At 39.3% G+C, this 20,354-nt stretch overlaps 1 protein-coding gene across 3 annotated transcripts in view; it reads left to right on the forward strand.

Moving 5' to 3' along the window:
* LOC100554350 (neurobeachin) overlaps nucleotides 1-20,354 on the forward strand; it is a 385,661-nt gene that overhangs the window by 14,135 nt on the left and 351,172 nt on the right. For all 3 annotated transcript variants that reach the window (XM_016992607.2, XM_008107912.3, XM_062974715.1), the window contains one exon: nucleotides 8,378-8,816. In XM_016992607.2, the coding sequence (XP_016848096.2) occupies nucleotides 8,378-8,816 (439 nt within the window). The remainder of the gene's footprint in view (nucleotides 1-8,377; nucleotides 8,817-20,354) is intronic.

Raw genomic sequence — 20,354 nt, forward strand, 5'->3', positions numbered from 1 at the left:
TTCTGTCTAGTTTGGGAACAAAAATCATTTTACTTTTCCTGTAGCACTCAGAATTCAGGAGGGGTGGGGGTGACAGGGGAGATATAGCCCTGTTAATTTTATTGACTTCTTAGTGGTTTTTGATATTAAAGGGTACTAGCTTCTGCCAGATATACTGTGGGTTGTGACAGGAGTAGGAATGATTGCTTTTTTCAAAGTATTTTAAAAAAAATCCCTATAGAGGCAATGTCATTGTCAGGAAAATTATTCCTATGCAATGATTCTCTTTTTTCTTTGTATAGCAATGGAATAAATTCTGGAAGAGGTTATCCAGGGTTCGGTATGAGTTAGAAAAGTATTGATGTCATTCATTTTCGTCTTTCATCGCCATGTAATTCAGTAGTAGGTTCTGTTGTAAACCATTGAGTGACAATTATGGTTGAATCTGAAGTAACAGAAATAAATCTAGACAAGATTAAAATGTGAGGGATGGCTAGTGATCTTGGAGAAAATAGGGTGATTATTACTGTGGGCATTTCAACCTGAGATTTTTGCAGGAAGCAGCAGTGACACAAAATTCTGTTGCCTTTTGAAGCTCTTTGAGTGAAACATTTCCAAGTCGATTTGGAGCAATCACCTATTTCTTAATAACGTCATATGGAAGTCATAAGGAAGAGGGAGCAAGCTTGTTTTCTGCTGCCCTGCAGACTAGGACACGGAACAATGGCTTCAAACTACAGGAAAGGAGATTCCACCTGAACATCAGGAAGAACTTCCTCACTGTGAGAGCTGTTCGACAGTGGAACTCTCTCCCCGGGGCTGTGTCGGAGGCTCCTTCCTTGGAGGCTTTTAAGCAGAGGCTGGATGGCCATCTGTCGGGGGTGCTTTGAATGCGATTTCCTGCTTCTTAGCAGGGGGTTGGACTAGATGGCCCATGTGGTCTCTTCCAACTCTACTATTCTATGATTCTATGATTCTATAATAACGTCTAAGATTAATTACAACACTGGTCATCAATGGGTTGGTCTTTAAGCCAAATAAAAAGGATACAGAGTAGAAAAGCTCATCTACCTGTCAAATTTTGAAATCTGTGCCAATAACTGTAGTCTAGCCATTACGACCTATAAAACATCACCATTTTCTCAGCCAACACTTCTCATAAACTCACCAATTACATAAAATCTAGAGGGCAGAGATCCAAAACCTAGCTTCCTATAACGTAGTATCAATTTCAGTCATCTAATTAATTCTCCACTTTTATCTCTTCTCTTGTTTCTCCTTATGCTGCTTTGTTTAAACACACACACACCTATTGTTTCTGTGCTACCTTTTGTTTTTGTGCCTTTTGCCATGATGAGCATCTTCTCATATTCATCATAACATCTTGCAGCAGGGCCATAGCCAGAAAACAATTGGGGGGGAGTGTGAAAATTTGGGGGGGGGGGTTGAACCCCTTATCCCACCCCCCACCCCCCAGCTACATGCCTGTAGAATCATAGAATCATAGAATAGTAGAGTTGGAAGAGACCTCATGGGCCATCCAGTCCAACCCCCTGCTAAGAAGCAGGAAATCGCATTCAAAGCACCCCCGACAGATGGCCATCCAGCCTCTGCTTAAAAGCCTCCAAAGAAGGAGCCTCCACCAAAGAAGGAGCCTGTCAATATCTGCTTGAGATAGTGTCTGGAGGGACTTTTAATTTTTTGTGTCTCATAAACTTAGCATGGGGATTTGGTTAACCAGTTAAAATTCATGAGTAAACCAGTTTTTTTTTAACCTGAAAATTTGGGGGGGGGGGGTTGAAACCCCAACACCCCCCAGCCCGGCTACAGGCCTGTCTTGCAGCTCAAATTGATTCTTTGGAACTCCCTTAACCAAAGTTTAACCCTCTTGAAACAGTCTGGTCTCCTTTGCCATTCAGGTCTCTCCTCTGTCACATGACTCCCTCATTTTACCTTCGCTGAATATTAGTCTCAGCATTTCTTTGCAAATGATGTAGATTGTGTCTATTTGGTAGGAATCACATTTCTTCTGGAATCTGTTCATTGCGTGGCTTATTGTTGGTGTTGCCTAAACTTCATAATGGTTTGAATTCTTTGATATTTTGACCATTTGTGCATTGTATTTAGATGGAGCATTTTGCAAGCTCATCTTCTCCCTAAAGCTTCTTAAAACATTATAGCTCTCTATCTAGAATTGGCCACACTTTCACAATTTGACTTTATTTTTATGCATTTGAAGTCATGAGACTGGAAAAGGTGGGAATGGCTAAGAAATTGATACTGCAACGACTAATGCCCAGTCAGTCTGACATCAATACCTGGAAAGATTCAATCTTGATGCACTTTGAAAGGAGTGCCATCCTTGCAAAATGTCAGCATGGGTTTCTCAAAAACAAGTTATGTTAGATGAATCTCATTTCTTTTTTATAGCATTACATGCTTGATAGGTGAAGGGAATGCTATGGATGTACCATATCTTGATTTCAGTGAAGTCTTCAATAAGATTCCCTGTGATAATCACAAAGAAACCAGAGAAATGTGTGTCAGACTATGTTACTGTTAGATGGATTGGAAACTGGTTAACTGACTGAGCTCAAAGGTGGCTCCTTATCCTGAAGAGAAGTGGTAAATGGGATGCCACAAGACCCACTGAAATTCAATATATTTATCAATGACTCAGATGAAGGAATAAAAGGCATTCTTATCATATGCTTGGGACCTAAAAAAATATTTCTTTCTCTGTCCAAAGAAGTTTCTGAGCTTTAGAAAAGTAAGAAACAGTTCATATGGCTGTGGAGAACATGGACCTTATTGAAACAAATTGTGAGTGAAGCTAGATAATCTTGATCCTCCTTCCAAGCATACCTACTGGAATGTTCAAAGCAACCCAGACTAAACAAGAAGGTCGTGTTTAGATATTGTTTCTCTTCATAGGCAAAAAAATTTTTTAGCTTGAAATAAAATGTATAAAATTTTGATTGCAAGTTGCAGTTTCCATCTGCTATAGAATTATGCATTGTCAGATCACTATGATAGGATGGAGGCTGAAGGTCCAAGACCTAGGATACTCTATGTGGTATGAATATCAGCAATTAACATTTGTGTGGCAAAATGTTAAGAGTCTTTTTGTTGTGTGTTTTCGAGTCATTTCTCACTTTTGACAATGCTAAGATGTACCTTTCATGGGGTGTTCATGGCAAAATTTGTTCAGATTGGGGATTTCTTCAGCTTCCTCTGAGGCTGAGAGGATGAGACCTGTCCAAGGTCACACAGTGGATTTCCATGGTTGAGTGTGGAATTGAATCCTCTTCTCCAGAATCGTAATCTGACACTCAAGCCACTCTATCATACTGGTTTTCTATTAAGAGGCATATTAGAATAGTAATTTTGCAATTTTGCTGCTTTCTAAGAGAATGTGGAGACTACAGTGATAAAAACCAACATTACAAGCTGTTTTTAAAAGTACAAAAATACTGAACACTTTGTCTGGTATTTTAAAAAATAATTAGATGTGCATATCTTAAAGAACATTAGCTCTAAATAGTAAACTTCCATGCTATCTATTCTGGCCAGACTGTGTCTATGCTGGTCAAACTGTCACTGCTGATAGAACAGTAACTGCTGTTGGAAATCCTGTTGTGTGTCATAGTATTTCCTCCATACTAAAGGAATTGTAATGTTAAATGAATTTTTATTGTGTGATTGTTCAGAAGTTTCATAAACATCCAATGTTTCCCAGGGCAGGTGGAGCTTGTTCAGTTATTTAGGTGCTGCATAAGAAGTTTCCATAAGCATAATGTAACTAAGTAAACTAAGTATTATCAAATAAAAGAAATGCTATTATTATCGACATTTTGCTGACCTAAATTCAATTGTTTGACCCAACTTGAATAGACCAACTAAATCAATATGATTTATATATAATAATAATCTTAAACAATTGAGTCAACAGGTTGACTCAATTTCCAGTGTGTAAATCATTTTAATTCACTGAATCTACTCACGTTGGGACTAGTAATTAGATTTTAGTCTTAAATCTCAAGTAAAAAAAGAGAGCACGAAATGCACTTCTTCTTAGGCAAATGGGGTTACAGTGTTTGAGTTATGTTCTGTGTAGTTATCACTCTGCACCTATATTTTATAGTAGTTCCAAATTTATAAGATTTGACTTCATAAACTTGAAGCACATTGTAGAGTGTGCAAATGTAAGACAAAATTATCGGCATCAAATGTTTGTTCTATGTGTGAGAAGTAGCTGATTCTCCTTTTATATTAGAGGAATTATCTGCTTTTTCACTTACATATGAATTCTGATGGAACTGTCAAGTATATAAAAGGGTATCATGAGTCTTCTATTGAGATGTTTTTCACTTTTACTTTAAAATTGATTGTCTCCCGAAATGGTTTGAAAGGCTCCTAGATTGAAATATGGCTGATAAACTTTTGAGTGTCTGTTGTAGTGCTCTGCTCCTTTTCCTACATGTTTCTTTGGTCATGTTTAGTGTAGTTTAAGTCTCAACATTTCAGTGTTGGTCATTTGCTGCAATGGCTCCATCTACATGGACACTTTATCCCAAAAGAAGGGAGGCACAAATTTAGCTGCTCTGTGGCAGCTAAATAATGCACAAAGTGATTTGGTTTAACATGACCTTGAACCACATTGAACCATAAAAGTTGTGGGTTGCTCTAGATTTTATCTGACACTTAGGAGCAAACAAAGCTCCAAGCAGGCCTCTGCCTCTATTGTGGTCAGCAGGGACATTTTGTTCGAAGTTGCCCTGCCAAAGGGAGAGGTCCTGAGCTGTTGGGAAATGCCCACCCTCAGGTCTGAAGGGGCTTGGTGACCTGAGGGGAGGTGTTTCAGCAGGAAAGGTGTCGAACAGAAAAACTGCTGGTGGCCCGTTGGTGGTCAATGTTACTCTGACAGTGCTGTCCCTTTCCCCACTATACATAGGGGCCACACTGGACTCTGGGGCCTCTAATAACTTTATGGACATTGCTTTTGCTTGAGAACACCAGTTCTCAGTGGAGTTACTTCCTGAACCTCGTCCTGTGGAGACCATCGACGGACGGCTCCTGCGTTCGGGACCAGTCACACATCAGATGACAGATGGAGGTCCAAGGACACCTTAAGACCCTGCAATTTTACACCACGGTCATCCTGAATTTCCTGGTTGTGTTGGGAATGCCTTGGCTGTGGAAGCACAACCCGCATATCTCCTGGCGACGTCTTGAGGTCATCTTTGCTCGGATTTTTACCAAATGAGATCTGGTGCGGATCCGAGCTGGAGATGGATGGAAGACGGCTTTCCAAATGCGCTATGGGCATTACGTGTATTGCATGATGCCTTTTGGTCTCTGCAATGCTTCAGTGATGTTTCAGCACTTGGTCATTGAGGTCTTCCGAGACTATTTGGATCGCTTTGTGATCATCTATCTGGATGACTTTCTCATCTACTCTCAGAACCAGAAAGCTCATGATGCTCATGTCCATGCAGTGCTCCAGCATCTCCGGGAACACCAACTGTACGCCAAACTTGAGAAGTGTGCCTTCGACGTATCCTCAGTGGACTTCCTGGGCTATCGTATTTCGCCAGAAGGGATTCGGATGGACCCTGCCAAAGTAGAAGCTGTCGTGTCTTGGCAGCCCCCACGGTGCCATAAGGATGTACAGCGTTTTTTGGGCTTTGCCAATTTTTATCGACACTTCATTGACAACTATGCCACCTTGGTAGCACCAATTACTCAGCTGTTATGAGGCAAGGGGTCATTTCATTGGTCAGTGGGGGCCCAGCAGGCTTTCCAGACACTCAAGGAGCGCTTCACCTTGGACCCCATTCTGCAGCACCCAGACCCACGCACACCTTTTACCGTCGAGGCGGACACGTCCAATGTGGCTATCGGAACTGTACTTTTGCAACCTGCAGCCCAAGGGTGTTCTACTCCCGTCAGTTGACTCCTTCAGAAGTCAACTATACCATCTGGGAGAAGGAGTTGCTAGCCAACAAAACTGCGTTCGAGACCTGGTGCCATCATCTGGAAGGGGTGGTGCATCCAGTGCAGGTGCACACAGATCATAGGAATCTGGAGTATCTGCAGACTGCAAGGAAGCTGACCTAGCGACAGCAACGCTGGGCATTTTTCTTTTCCAAGTTCAATTTCCAGCTGTCCTATGTTCCTGGAAACCGGAACCAGCAGGCAGATGCCCTTTCACGGAAGCTGGAGTTTGCTGTTGATCCGGCAGCCACGGTTCCGTCAACAATCCTTCGCCCTGAGCACTTTGTGGCAACGCAGCAGCCAACCTTGTTAATGGATCAGATCCGGGAGGCCCAGAATAGGGATCAGTTTGCCCAGCAGAAACTACAGATGGCTGACAATTTGCCATATTGAGTTCAGGATGGTCTTGTGTATAGGGGAGATCAGCTGTTGGGTCCCGTAGGAAGCAGGTCCTGTGACAATGTCATGACAACCAGACAGCAGGACATTTCGATGTCCATAAGACTTTGCATCTGGTGACCTGGGATTTCTGGCGGCCTCGTGTTGTAGCAGATGTGGCCCGTTACGTGAATTCCTTCCCTATTTGCTGCTGGGCAAAGAACCAGACCGGGAGGCCTGGTGCAACTCTTACCTACGCCCTCAGGACCTTGGAAGGTGATTTCCATGGACTTTATCACAGACCTGCCCCTGTCAGGTGGAAACACTTCCATTTTTGTGGTGGTGGACTTGTTCTCCAAGATGGCACATTTTGTTCCGTGTGCCGGAGTACCTATGGCCAAAGAGACAGCACGCCTGTTCATCCACCATATCTTCCGACTCCATGGACTGCCGGAGGGGATAATGTCCGACCGGGTTTCCCAGTTTACAGTGCGGTTCTGGAAGAGCTTGCTGCAGCAGCTGGACATCGAACCCCGCCTGTCCTCAGCATACCATCCGCAGTCTGACGGTCAGACTGAGTGGAACAACGCCACCCTTGAACAGTACCTCCATTGTTACAGCAACTACCAACAGGATAACTAAGTAGCCCTTCTTTCGTTGGCAGAGTTTGCTTACAATAACTCGCTCCATGCCTCTATTCAGCAGACACCCTTCTTCACCAACCTGGGTTACCATCCTCGGGTGTTCCCAGTGGTGGGCTCTTCCTCGACTGTGCCTGCTGTGGACCAGTGGCCGCAGGAATTGACGGCTGTGCAGGATCTCCTTCGACAGCAGTTGGATAAGGCAAAGCAGGATTATAAGACTGCAGCGGATGCCAAGAGACAACCAGGGCCAGACTTGAAGGTGGGAGATCGGGTGTGGCTTTTCACATTACACTTAGCTCAAAGACAACTCTGCCGGAAGCTGGCACCTAGATTCATTGGTCCCTACATTATTTTGGCATGTATCAACCCTGTGGCATACCGGTTGGACTTACCACATAGCCTGCCAGTGCACCCAGTTTTTCATCGGTCCCTCCTGGTACCAGCTCATCATGTCGAGCCAGAAACAGGGGTGGTACGTCCACTTCCGCCGGTCATCGTAGATGGTGAAGAGGAATTTGTTGTGGCTCAGATTTTGGACTCCCACATTCATCGGTGTTGCCTGCAATACTTAGTGGACTGGGAGGGGTATGGGCCGGAGGAACGTTCTTGGGAGGACGCTTCCAATGTTCATGCTCCAGAGTTAGTGTTCCAGTTTCACCAGCACTACCCGGGGAAACCTGGTCCTCTTCTGGGTCGGGAGGGGTGTTCTAGGAGGGGGAGTGATGTCAGGGATTCCTCTTCTTCAGAAGAGGAAGGGGAGCAGGAAAGTGTTCATGAATCTGAGGGTGAGTTAGAGTCTGAGGAGGAGACTTTGCTAGTACCCTCATTCCAGGAGAGGCAAAAGGAAACAGAGCATAGATGTTGTTCAGCTAGATTAGCTGCCAGAAATGCAGCTGAGTAATTAGGAACTGCCCTAGCAGCTGTGTGGGGACCCAGGGCTATAAGAGCCAGCTATTGCTGGTAACAAACTTACTCTAATGCCTTCACTCTCTGTGTGCCTGCTCCAAGTCTGCATCTGGATTTATGCCTGTTTCTTTGTCTGAAGTAAGACTTCCTGGCTTTCTTTTGCATTATTTCACTGAGTATACTGTACTTTATGTTTTGCTGAAGTAAAACAGTTATCATTTACTTACCATAATGTCTTAAGGTTGTTCTTGAAAGAGAGAACAAGACACTATCCCTCAGTAGATGCTTTCAAAAGGAAGGTATGAGAAAAGGGATGGGTCACTGCTGCTATGGAACCCAGTGCTTAGAAAATGAATTTCCACCTATGTTTCCAAAGAAATTTTGAGTTCTCAACTCTATTTTTAAAATCTTAATTGCTATATTTGCAGTAATTTCCAAGCTTAAGGTTTTTAAATATAATTTTTCTGTTGCAGAAACTCCTGCTGTATTTCCAGATAATATCAAAGAAAAAGAAACTCCAACACCGGTTGAAGATATTCAGCTGGAAAGCTCCATTCCTCATACTGATTCTGGAATTGGAGAGGAACAAATGCCTAGTATATTGAATGGTACAGACTTGGAAACTAGTACAGGTCCAGATGCTATGAGTGAACTGTTGTCTACTTTATCTTCTGAGGTGAAGAAATCTCAGGAAAGTTTGACTGAAAGTCCCAGTGAAATTCTGAAGCCTGCATCCTCAATATCAAGCATCAGTCAAAGCAAGGGCATCAATGTCAAAGAAATATTGAAAAGTCTGGTGGCTGCGCCAGTGGAAATTGCAGAATGTGGCCCTGATCCTGTTCCCTATCCTGATCCTGCATTGAAGAGAGAAACTCAACCTATTCTTCCGATGCAGTTTCATTCCTTTGACAGGTATAATACAAAAATGGTTTATTGTGTTATATAATATTATTCTTAACACTTGAATTTGTAATATGTCTTTGAGAAGTTGATAAAGACAATGCCTTTACATAGGTGTAGGCTGCCTTACTAATAAACAGTTTGTATTGTTTATGTTATGGGAAGGATATCTGGATTAAATGTTGTTTTCTAGCTGCAAATAAAAGTCTAATTCATAATTGAAATTCACCCTGAAATACTTCAGTTACAGAAAACAGAGCTTTAATGCAATTACTCCAGAAGTGATTGGATTTGATTGTGCTTTTCCTGCATGGCAGGGAGTTGGACTAGATGGCCCATGCGGTCTCTTTCAACTTTATTATTCTATGATGCTATGTTGCTATGATTCTATGGGTGGATTCTGTGAACTTTAACAATATAGATAAAACAAAGATATCAATTTAAGTGCCTATATAGTCATACCAAATGTACTAGATACAAATGAAAAGAACCATACATAACTAAATAGAACTGCATAGTATTTCAAAAACTCATGTATTTTCTGTCAGAGCTCCACATTTGTGTGTGTCTATCATATTACATCACTTATGCCACACTTTATTTTCATATAATGGCAACTTCACCCATGGAACCACTGGCTAGCTGTAGATATATGTGAGCTATCATAGAAAAAAAGCAATATCCATTCATGTGGCAATTACTTCTAAAGACTGAAAAGGATTCTCTTACCATTTTTCCTCTTTCACTAGAGAAGCTGTCTGCATTCAGATGCAATTTTATACCATGTTTTAGTACTAGGGACTCATTCATTCTTGTGCACAAAGAAAGATGATTTTGAATGTATTTCTTTATCCCATACTTCCACCAAGGAGATTACCATGAGCAATAATTTGTGGCTGATTATGATTGTCTTCCAGAGATAGAGTCTTGGTGGTGGATCTGTGGATCTTGGCCTTCCTTTCAGCACATTCTTCCTTTCACCCTGTATTCATGCCTTTTCAAAATCACTATAGGTAGCAGCTGACTTCCAGTTCCAACACTCGAGTGCCAGGACTTCCCAGTTCTTGGTGTTTATACAACATTTTTTACCTTTGTTTTAAGCCCATCTTTATTTTTGTTGTTGTTGTTCACCAACATTCCATTTTCCATTCTTAAGTTGAGAGTAAAGTAACCGCATGGGAGATTGTGCGTTCAGACAAGGTGACCAGTCCAGTGAAGTTTCAGTGCTGGTGGTCTTTGCTTTTTTCAGGACACTGATGTTTGTCTGCCTGACTCCTCAAGAGATTTGCAGGATTTTTCTAAGGCAACGCTGATGGAATCTTTTCAGAAGTCTAGGGTGACATTTGTAGATGGTCCATGTTTCACAGGTGTACAATAGAATATATAAAAGGACAATAGCTTTATAAAAAAGCATCTTTATATCCCAGTGAATGTCCCAATCCTTGAACATTCTATGGTTCTCCCATTTCATCATCCTAGTGATCTTGTTAGCAGAGTTAGGCTGAGAGGCAGTATTTTTTCCTGTGGTCACCCAGTGCATTTTATCAAATAAGAAGGGACTGGAACCTATGTTTCTTCAGTTTAGTTCAGTACCTAAACCACTGTAAACCACAAAGAAAGAATCTTCTGATCTCGGTTTGCTTCCAACCATTGTCATATACCAGTGTAAATCTAGTTTGGAAATAAACTATAGTTTGTGCATAGCTTGTGAACAAAATAGCAAACTAGGATTTGTCATGAATTATAATTAAAAGCTTACAAGCTACAAGCCAAGTAATCCTGGGTCTTCACTGTCAGAATGGAGGAAGAAGAGATTTTTTTTTTTTATGAATTTAAGGCTTGGTTGGGCTTTATGTCTGTAATACGAGGGCTATCCACAAAGTAAATTATGTTTTGGAATTAAAAATTAACAATGTATAGGAAAAAATATTTATTACAGTAGAGTCTCACTTATCCAACATAAACGGGCCGGCAGAATGTTGGATAAGCGAATATGTTGGATAATAAGGAGGCATTAAGGAAAAGCCTATTAAACATCAAATTAGGTTATGATTTTACAAATTAAGCATCAAAACATCATGTTATACAACAAATTTGACCGAAAAGGTAGTTCAGTACACAGTAATGCTATGTAGTAATTACTGAATTTACAAATTTAGCACCCAAATATCACAATGTATTGAAAACATTGACTACAAAAATGCGTTGGATAATCCAGAATGTTGGATAAGCGAGTGTTGGATAAGTGAGACTCTACTGTATATACATTTGTGGATAGCCCTCGTATTACTAACTGTATTTAATTATTATTTTTCTGACAGGAGATACCACTTTGGCCTCTGTTAAATCTATTTATACCTAATATAGTGGGGGTTTTATATTTGTGTGTTTTTGTGTCCCAATGTTTTGATATTTAAATTGAAAGTACCAATGATTTCATGCTTTTCTGTGAACTGTTCAATAAAAATTTATATATTAGAAAATGAAATATAAATGACTATAATAAATAAGATTCTGACAAACCTAGTTAGAATCTTCAGATCTTTGTAGGAAATTGTTGTCTCGAGCAACTGAGGGATTTTCTTTTCTGTGCCCCTTTTCAGGAATGTTTACACATCTATGACTCATGATCAGCTAGGTATTCAAAACAACTGAATAGACTGGTTTGTCACAGAATGAAAAGGGGGAATGTGATATTTATCCACCTGGGCAGCCATCTCTAGTCCTTTCTGATGACTGAATAAATAAACAATAGCAATGTTAATGGTGTTACTGATCTGTTAATACAGTAATTGATTATTTCCATATCTGCATTTGATATCTTGAATATGCATACTAAGATCTTCAGATACTTTTACTTGTTATTTAAATTATTTTTAATCAGCTGTCTAAAGCTTTGATATTTTGTTAATACTTTCAGATCTGTGCATTTGAATCATTATATTGGTAAATGTTAAAAGCCAGGTACATTAATTCCTCACCTGACTCTAAAATGGCTTTATTATTTTGGTTTGACTTTGCATCTTCACTAAATCCTGAACCCTTCTCAGTGTGAAGATCCCTTGTAACAGTATTGGGAGACAAAGGTTATAATCAATAAGTGTAGTCTATATAAAATTATGGGAGTTATAAAAGATTTTATAAAATAATGCATTAAGATAGAGTTAGTGCACTCAGTGGTATTAATGTAATGTATTTGGTTTGGAAATCTACTATACAGACTTTTATTTTAAAGTCTGTAGTCCAAATGTAATTTTAATGTTATAGTTTTCAGTGCTACCTAGGGCTAAAGCCAACAGCCTACTAGTGGAGAAGATGAGTTCCTTAGCAAGTGTTGTTGAATTTTAGTTACACATGTATTTGTGTACCACATCGTGGTTACTGGGCATTTGTGCATCCAGTGTTTGTGTAATTGTAATTCCTCTTATTTTCAAGATATTCTTAATTCATATATCCATAACAATAATAAATTTTATTTGTTATCCATCTCTCCTCATAATTTGAGAGAGAACATAACAATGATTAAAATAGATAAAACAAAGAACTATAAAAATACACATATTTAAAAGAATAGAAAAAAAGATTAAAATACCAATGCTAACAAAATGTAATTTCAAAATTCATTATTTGAAATTGACTGGATAGGCCTGCCAGAAGAGATAGGTCTTTAGTTGTGTTTAAATTTTGAACCTTTGTTTAGCTGTAAAATCTCTTCCAAAAGGTCATTCACAGTCTTGATGCAGCCAATGAAAAGATTCTCTGTGTATCAGTTGGGTACTGGCAGTTTGAAGTAAACATCCCACAGAGGACCAAAATATATGGGGCACATTATATGGGACGAGGCAATCATTTAGATAAACTGGACTCAAACCATGTAAGGCTTTAAAGGTAATAACTAATATTTTGTACTTTCCTGGAAACCAGTTGGTAACCAGTGGAGTTATTTTAGTATAGCTCTAATATACTCACTCCTAGATGAGCTCATAATCAAACTGGCTGCCATGTTTCGAACTAAGTGGAGTTTTCAACATTGGTATAGAGGTATCTCAACGCACTGCACATTGCAGAAGTCTAATCTTGAGGTTACCAGCATGTAACCATCTGGCCTATCAGCTGAAGCTGATAATAAGGACTCCTGACTGTTGCATCTATCTGGGCTGACATTTGGAGAGGCAGATCCAGGAGCACATCCAAGCTATAAACATAGTCTTTCATAGTCTTTCCAGAACTGATTGACACGCCTCAACCCCCAGGTTAGGACACTTAATAGGAAGCACCTTTGTCTTAAATGAATTTAGTGTCATTTGTTTTTCTTCATCCAGCCCTTTACCTCCTTCAGATATTAATTCAGAGGAGACACACTATCCGTAGTTTGTTTCAGTTTGTTTCAAGGGTGTTTTTGAATGTGTATGCATTTGTTGAAAAAATGTAGAAAAATAAATTTTGTTAAGCTAGCACAAGTGTTGTGGCTGAATTAGGTTTCTGCTAGCATTATGATAGTTGCACTTGCACAATGACTCCACTGGACCTGTCCATGATACACTTTGTTATCTGTTTTTTAAAAGAAACATAAACCAACACAATAACATCAGGTATCATATGACAGCACATATAAAAGTTCTACTTCAAATAGCCAACAAGAAACTATTGTTTTTAATCCGTTTCTTTTGAACTAACCACAAGTAAACAAAGGTTTTCAAAGTGTTGTCGAAGGCTTTCGTGGCCGGGATCACAGGGTTGTTGTATGTTTTCTGGGCTGTATGGCCATGTTATAGAAGTATTCTCTCCTGACGTTTCGCCCACATCTATGACAGGCATCCTCAGAGGTTGTGAGGTATGGAGAAACTCAGCAAGGAAGGTTTATATATATCTGTGGGAAGTCCAGGGTGAGGGAAGAACTCTTGTCATGTTTTCCGGCCATTCAGCCCGGAAAACATAGAACAACCCTGAAAGTTTTCAAATATTGGTCATAATGGGAAACTGTGGTTCTTTGGATAATGCATGCAGAAGGACAATCCTGAAATCATGTGAGTTATTCCTCTAGTGTCAGGTTCGGAGGCAGAAGTTCCAATTCTTTATTACTTCCATCATTGACATTGTCTTTCACCTTTCTGTTTATTTTTTCCTCCACCAGTAACAGTCTTCCTTTCTCTTCCAGTACTTCTTTGTAGTTGAGACGTCTTTTTCTACAAAATTATTCCTTGCTGATAAAATCTTTTTAAAATACTTTCATTTTTCCCCACCTGTACTTTTCTCTATACTTTCCTTTTCTGTTCATCATTGTAGACTTGGTAGATCAGGCAAGAAAGATGATAAAGTTTGTGAACAGCATTGAAGATTTGTAGGAAAACCTTCAGCTTCTCCCACTAAAATAAAGAAGAGACTGAGAAGAGAGACATCCCCACAGAGAGATCAGTTGGTTAGTTTCAGGCTTGCCTCTAAATACACCTCCAGAGAAAAGGCAGTGATGGATCAGTGGACTGCCTCAGGGCATGTCTCTGACAAAATATAGGAGGCAGATTTGCATAAAATATTTATCTTCATGAGGGAGAGTAAATCTGCTGGGGTGGTGGAGATGCCTTTGCAATAGTTTTAAAAGGCTCTGTCTGTTTTTGGAAAAATAAAAAAGGAATGAGTGCTCAAGTATAAAAAACAAGACTTGAAAAGAAAGCTCAGGATGGAGGAAATTGGATAGGAATAAAAGATTAGAAAAGACCAAAGTAACGGGGATGGGGGGACAGAGGTGGTTAATATAATGTCTTCTCAAAAGGGAAGGAACGACTGTTATATATAACTACATTGCAGACTCCATTGTCAAGATTACTAATAATTTCAGCTACAAGGCAGCTATTATGATGCCTTCTGCAGACAGGTGCACAGTTATATAGTTAGTCCTCTAAGGTAGAAAGTTCCAGAACAAGGTGACTTGTGGTAGAAGATCTTAGAGCTCCATTGCATGATGTGCAACTCCTGAATGTGAAAAGCAGTTTGTAAAAGTGTTGCTGCTTACTTTTGATAATACTTGTTATATTCATTCAGTAAATTTATCTGGTAATTATTCCTGTAGGGTTGTTGCTGCTGCTGTCGTTGTCATTGTTGTTATTTTTATTATTAACTTTCCACCTTTCTCCACTTAGGGACTCCAAGCGGCTAACAATTAGTACAGTGTGGCAAAAACAGATTAAAATATAATAAATACACTTTATATAGCCTTTAAAATTTACAATTCAAAAATGGGAGGCAGTGGCAGTTTTAGAACTAACTAGCTTTGCCCGGCCATGCATTGCTGTGGCTTATGGGAATCATTTGTTGCCCAGGTGGAATAGCAGTAAATAGCCTTGCAGCTTCAAAGCCTGGCCGTTTTCTGGAGTAGCTGGAGTAGCACCCTCAATCAAAGAACCGCTTTGAAGCCTGGCTCTTTCCTTGTAGGGGAATCCTTGTTTGGTCAGCTTGAACTACACTGAATAGTCTTGCAGTTTAAAAGTCTGGCTGCTTTCTACATAGGTCATATTTCGTTGGCCAGGTTGAATGGGACAGAGTACTCTCGTGGCTTCAGAGCTTGGGGGTTTTCTATCTAGGGGAAATCTTGGTTGGCCAGGTTGAACAGCACTGAATAGCCTTGCTGCTTGCAAGCCTGGCTTCTTTCTACCTTGCAGTATCCTTGGTTGGCCAGTTTGAATAGCAATTAATAGTCTCGGCGTGGCAGGTATGAATGCTGCAATTAGCCACCTTGATTAGCATTTAATGGTCTTGCAGCTTCAAAGCCTTTTTGCTTCCTGCCTGGGAGAATCCTTTGTTGGGAAGTGTTAGCTGGCCCTGATTGTTTCCTTTCTGGAATTCCCAATTTCCCTGCTTTCAGAGTGTTGCTCTTTATATACTGTCCTGGTTTTAGAGATTATTTTGTTATGTATTATTATACCACAGTAATTATTTCATATTACAGTAGAATCTCACTTATCCAATGTTCTGGATTATCCAACGCAGTTGGCCTTTTAATAGTCAATGTTTTCAATACATTGTGATGTTTTGGTGCTAAATTCATAAAAACAGTAATTATTTATTTATTTATTTATTTACAGCATTTATATTCCGCCCTTCTCACCCCGAAGGGGACTCAGGGTGGATCACATTACACATATAGGCAAACATTCAATGCCTTTTAACATAGAACAAAGACAAGACAAACATAGGCTCCAAGCAGGCCTCGAACTCATGACCAGAATGATTCATTGCAGTTAATTGCAGCTGGCTTGCTCTCCCGCCTATGCCACAGCCCGCGCATTGAACTACTTTTTCTGTCCAATTTGTTGTATAACATGATGTTTTGGTGCTTAATTTGTAAAATCATAACGTAATTTGACATTTAATAGACTTTTCCTTAATCCTTTCTTATTATCCAACATATTCACTTATCCAATGTCCTGTTTATGTTGGATAAGTGGGACTCTACTGTATATTTATAATCTTATATTATCTGCTTAGAACTGGATTATATGAGGCTCCTTCTACACAGCTGTATAAAATGCACACTGAAGTGGATTATATGGCAGTGTGGACACAAGATAATCCAGTTCAAAGCAGATAATATAAGATTATAAATGGGTAATATAGCTGTGTGGAAGGGCCTTGAGTCTACACTGCCACATAATCCAGTTCAAATCAGATAATCTGTATTTTAAAGGCAGTGAGGAAGAAGCCTAATTGAAGAGGCCCTGGGCACTATTAAATGGCTGAGTGGGTTGCTAGGAGACAAAGTAGGCGGAGCTTACCCTTCTAAATGGCAACAATGGGAAAAAGACAGTTCTTCCTCTTCCTCTAATTAGGCCTTTATTTTTCTTGGGTTTTTTTATGTCTAAAAACAGCGGGGATGACCATGTCTTTTGTGGCCAAATTTGGTGGTTTTTGGTTGTGTAGTTTTGTTGCTTACGTTAAGGGAAAAACGGTCAGAACATTTATATATATATATATATATATATATATATATAGAGAGAGAGAGAGAGAGAGAGAGAGAGAGAGAGAGAGAGAGAGAGAGAGAGAGAGAGAGAGATAGAGATAGAGATAGATTTGTAAATACTAAGGCACTTGATTTATTACAGAAAGAGATGGTTAGTTGCCTTTACTAACATCACCAGCTCAATGCAATACATTTATCTTACATAGTGTTAATTAACTGGGGTATTTAATTAATATGGAACATTTTCTGATTTCTGATTTTGAAAATCTTGTAACTCAGATTTTAACAGAATGGATTTCCATGTTTCTGATTTATTGAATTTAAAAATAATGTGGTAGTTTAATTCAGGGACAATGCATCGTTTAGGCATTGATAGAGCAGCAAAGGAAAATGTAGGACAAGTTACCTGTGCTAGTTTTAATGTGGAGACTCCAAACACATTTGCAGAGTACAAAAGGAAGTAAAACTGCTGAATCTTTTTGAGGAACATGCTCTGAAAATGACTTATTAATGAGATTCAATTACAAATCTGGTTGCTCAAGAGTCTGAAAGTTTGAATGAAACTGTAGAGAATCTGAATTTGCAGCCAAAAAACTAACCTGAATTTTCAGACAGTGAGGATGACTCTTGTGATTCTGATGTTGAAGATCAGAAGGAGGATTCCATCAGTGTATGGAGTTATGGAATTTCAGAGAGTTGTTCAGAGAGTTGGTTACATTGGAGAACCCAATGCATTCTAAATATCTGGTGGGTCTTCTTTACATGTTTTATTAATTCAGTTAGTGAAAGATTTAGTTATTTCATTAGTAGATGCTCCAGAAGCTGAATTACTGTGAGGTTCCTTCCTTCCTAGCAAAGAAGATTATATATGTGTATGTGTGTGTGTGTGTGTGTGTGTGTGTGTGTGTATTCTTGTCAGGAACGAATTGAGAAACTGCAATTTGCTTCTAGTGTGAGAGAATTGGCCGTCTGCAAGGACGTTGTCCAGGGGATGCCCTTATGTTTGATGTTTTACCATCTTGTGGAGGTTTCTCTCATATCCCCGCATGGGAAACTGGAGCTAACAGATGGGAGTTCACCCTGGTCCCCAGATTTGAACCATCAACCTTTTGGTCAGCATTCCTGCTGGCATAAGGGTTTAACCCATTGCGCCACCAGGGCTCCGATAGTATATTAAAAGACAAGAAAGAAACAAAAGTAGTTAGCACTCCAAAAAAAAACCTACCTGAAGTATTAGCAGTTTTTACAACATCAGTGGTTGAGTCAATGTCCTCATGTGTATCATATCTTATGAAGAATGATCTGAGTATGAACTTTTTACAACATGCCTTGAGGAAAGTTTGCAAGACCTTACAGGTGCAACTTAAGACTTAACCTTACTTCACTGCTAGGTTTGTGGCTTTGGTAGCAGTATTAAAGTTGTCTGTGTGGTTAAGCATTAAGAAGATCAAAAATCTAGAACCAGTTTAGTAACTGCTCCATTGAAAGGCTCTCTTCTAGTTGGTGAAAAGGTTTCAGAGAAAGTGCTCATAGATATCAATGATAAAATGCAAATCGTTTTAATAGTACAGAAGTTGGATAGGACCTGAGAAACAGTGTGACTTCTGAAACCTCAAGCCACAATGAAGTAAATCAGAATTTAATTTGTGGCAACGAAATTGACAGCAGCCTTGACATGCCTCCTCTAATTCAGTTAGAGCAGAAAGATCGCACTTCTGACAAACTTAATCTTCAGGCAAGGAGAAGGCTCCACTACAGAAAAACTGTAACAGATCAGTGAGTATTCAAAATTGTTATGGAGTGATACAAAATAAAATCTCAAAGGAGTTGGGGTTTAGATGCCTTCCCTCCCCTGTACACAAGGAGAGAAAGACATGTATAATTTTGTGTCATGAAGTGGAATACTTGGACAACAGAACTGTCTTCTTCAAATCAATGGCTAAAAATACTCTATTTCATCTCTTTCTTATTTTTTGGAAATACAAGAGAGCATTTTAGACAGAGATGACTCTCAAATTCCTGAACAAGATTGCAATGTACTACCATTTCAAGATGGAAACTTTGCAAACTATCATGAACAATTTGAAGCAGAACAGTTGCTTTGTTTTTTTTCTTTAAGTTTACAAATCTTCCTGGTACTAGTTTGCAAACGATACATGTTTTTTTCTTATTTAGATAACATTCTTTAGAAAGTAAGAATGAAATACGAGGTGGAAAACAATATCATGGCTTCAGGATCATTATTTCCTTTTTGGACTAGTCAAAGCATCTTCTTTAGGTGACAAAGGGATTAGTTCACTTGAAGACAGAGATGGATATGGGAAAATCATGTCTGTACCTTCCATAGGAATGGAAGTAGATTTGTAGGCAGTAAATAAACATCCTTAAATTCAGCAACACTACTGTTCGTAGCAGTTGGTAGTGTCAGTGATTTGCGGATTGATCCTTTGCACATTCAAAAATGATGTGCAAGCTAAAAAAGCCAATGCAGTTTTAGGCTGCATCAGTAGGAGTTTAGTGTCGAGAACTAAGGAAGTCATAATCCCATTCTATTCTGCTTTGGTCACACCTTATGTGGAATAACACTTGTGTTCAGTCCTGGGAACCACAATTCAAGTAGGATATTGACAAGGTAGAAGGATGACAAGGATGACCAGATAAGGGCAATCAAGATTATAAAGGTTTGGGAGCCAAGCCCTATGAGGAGCAGCTTAGGGAGCTGGGTATGTTTAGTGTGGCAAAAGGAAGGCTGAGAGGGGTATGATAGCCATTTTGAAATATTTGAATGAGTGCCTCCTTCAGGAGGGTGCTAGCTTGTTTCCTGCTATTCTAGCAACTAGGGCATAGAGCAAAGGATTCAAATTTCAGAAAAAAGATCCATTTCAACATTAGGAAGGACTTCCTGATGGTAAGAGCTGTTTAGCAGTAAATTATGCTATGTCAAGGTGTTGTGAAGTCTCCTCTGGAGGTTTTCAAGCAGAGTCTGGACGAACACCTGTCAGGAATGCTTTGATATTTCCTGCATAACAGAGGGTTGGACATGATGACCCATGTGGTCTCTTCCAAATCTATGATTCTCTGACTGTTCCTAGTAAGAATCAAAATCTCATTTAATCAAAACTGAAACTGGAAGGTTTCATTCTCATCTTAGCATACAAAGGAGAGATAATGTATTGGTATAAAACTTGCTTCTTGTAATGATAGTACATACTACAGTTTAAATCTGACAATGTGTCTATTGATTTCATATGAAATATGTTAAACTTCTTACAAAGCCGTGTATTCAGTTTGTTTGCATGTGTATGTTTGTGACATAGATTAAAGATGAGGTTTTTCACAAACATATTATTCTGAATTGTTGTAAGATTATTTTGGTTCAAATGTTCAAAGAATCATTATTTTTATGTCCATAAATATTTTGATGTTGTTCTGTGAGTTAGAAGTAATTTATGATTTATGGAGACTCTAAGGTAAAACCTATCATGGGATTTTCTTGACAAAATTTCTAGAGGAGATTTGTCATTGCATCCCTCGAAACACAAAAAAGTAGTCCAATGCCTAGTACAAACACAAAGAAACAATTTCAAAAAAGTCTG

Source organism: Anolis carolinensis, chromosome 3, assembly GCF_035594765.1.
Source record: "Anolis carolinensis isolate JA03-04 chromosome 3, rAnoCar3.1.pri, whole genome shotgun sequence".
In the NCBI taxonomy this organism is placed as follows: domain Eukaryota; kingdom Metazoa; phylum Chordata; class Lepidosauria; order Squamata; family Dactyloidae; genus Anolis; species Anolis carolinensis.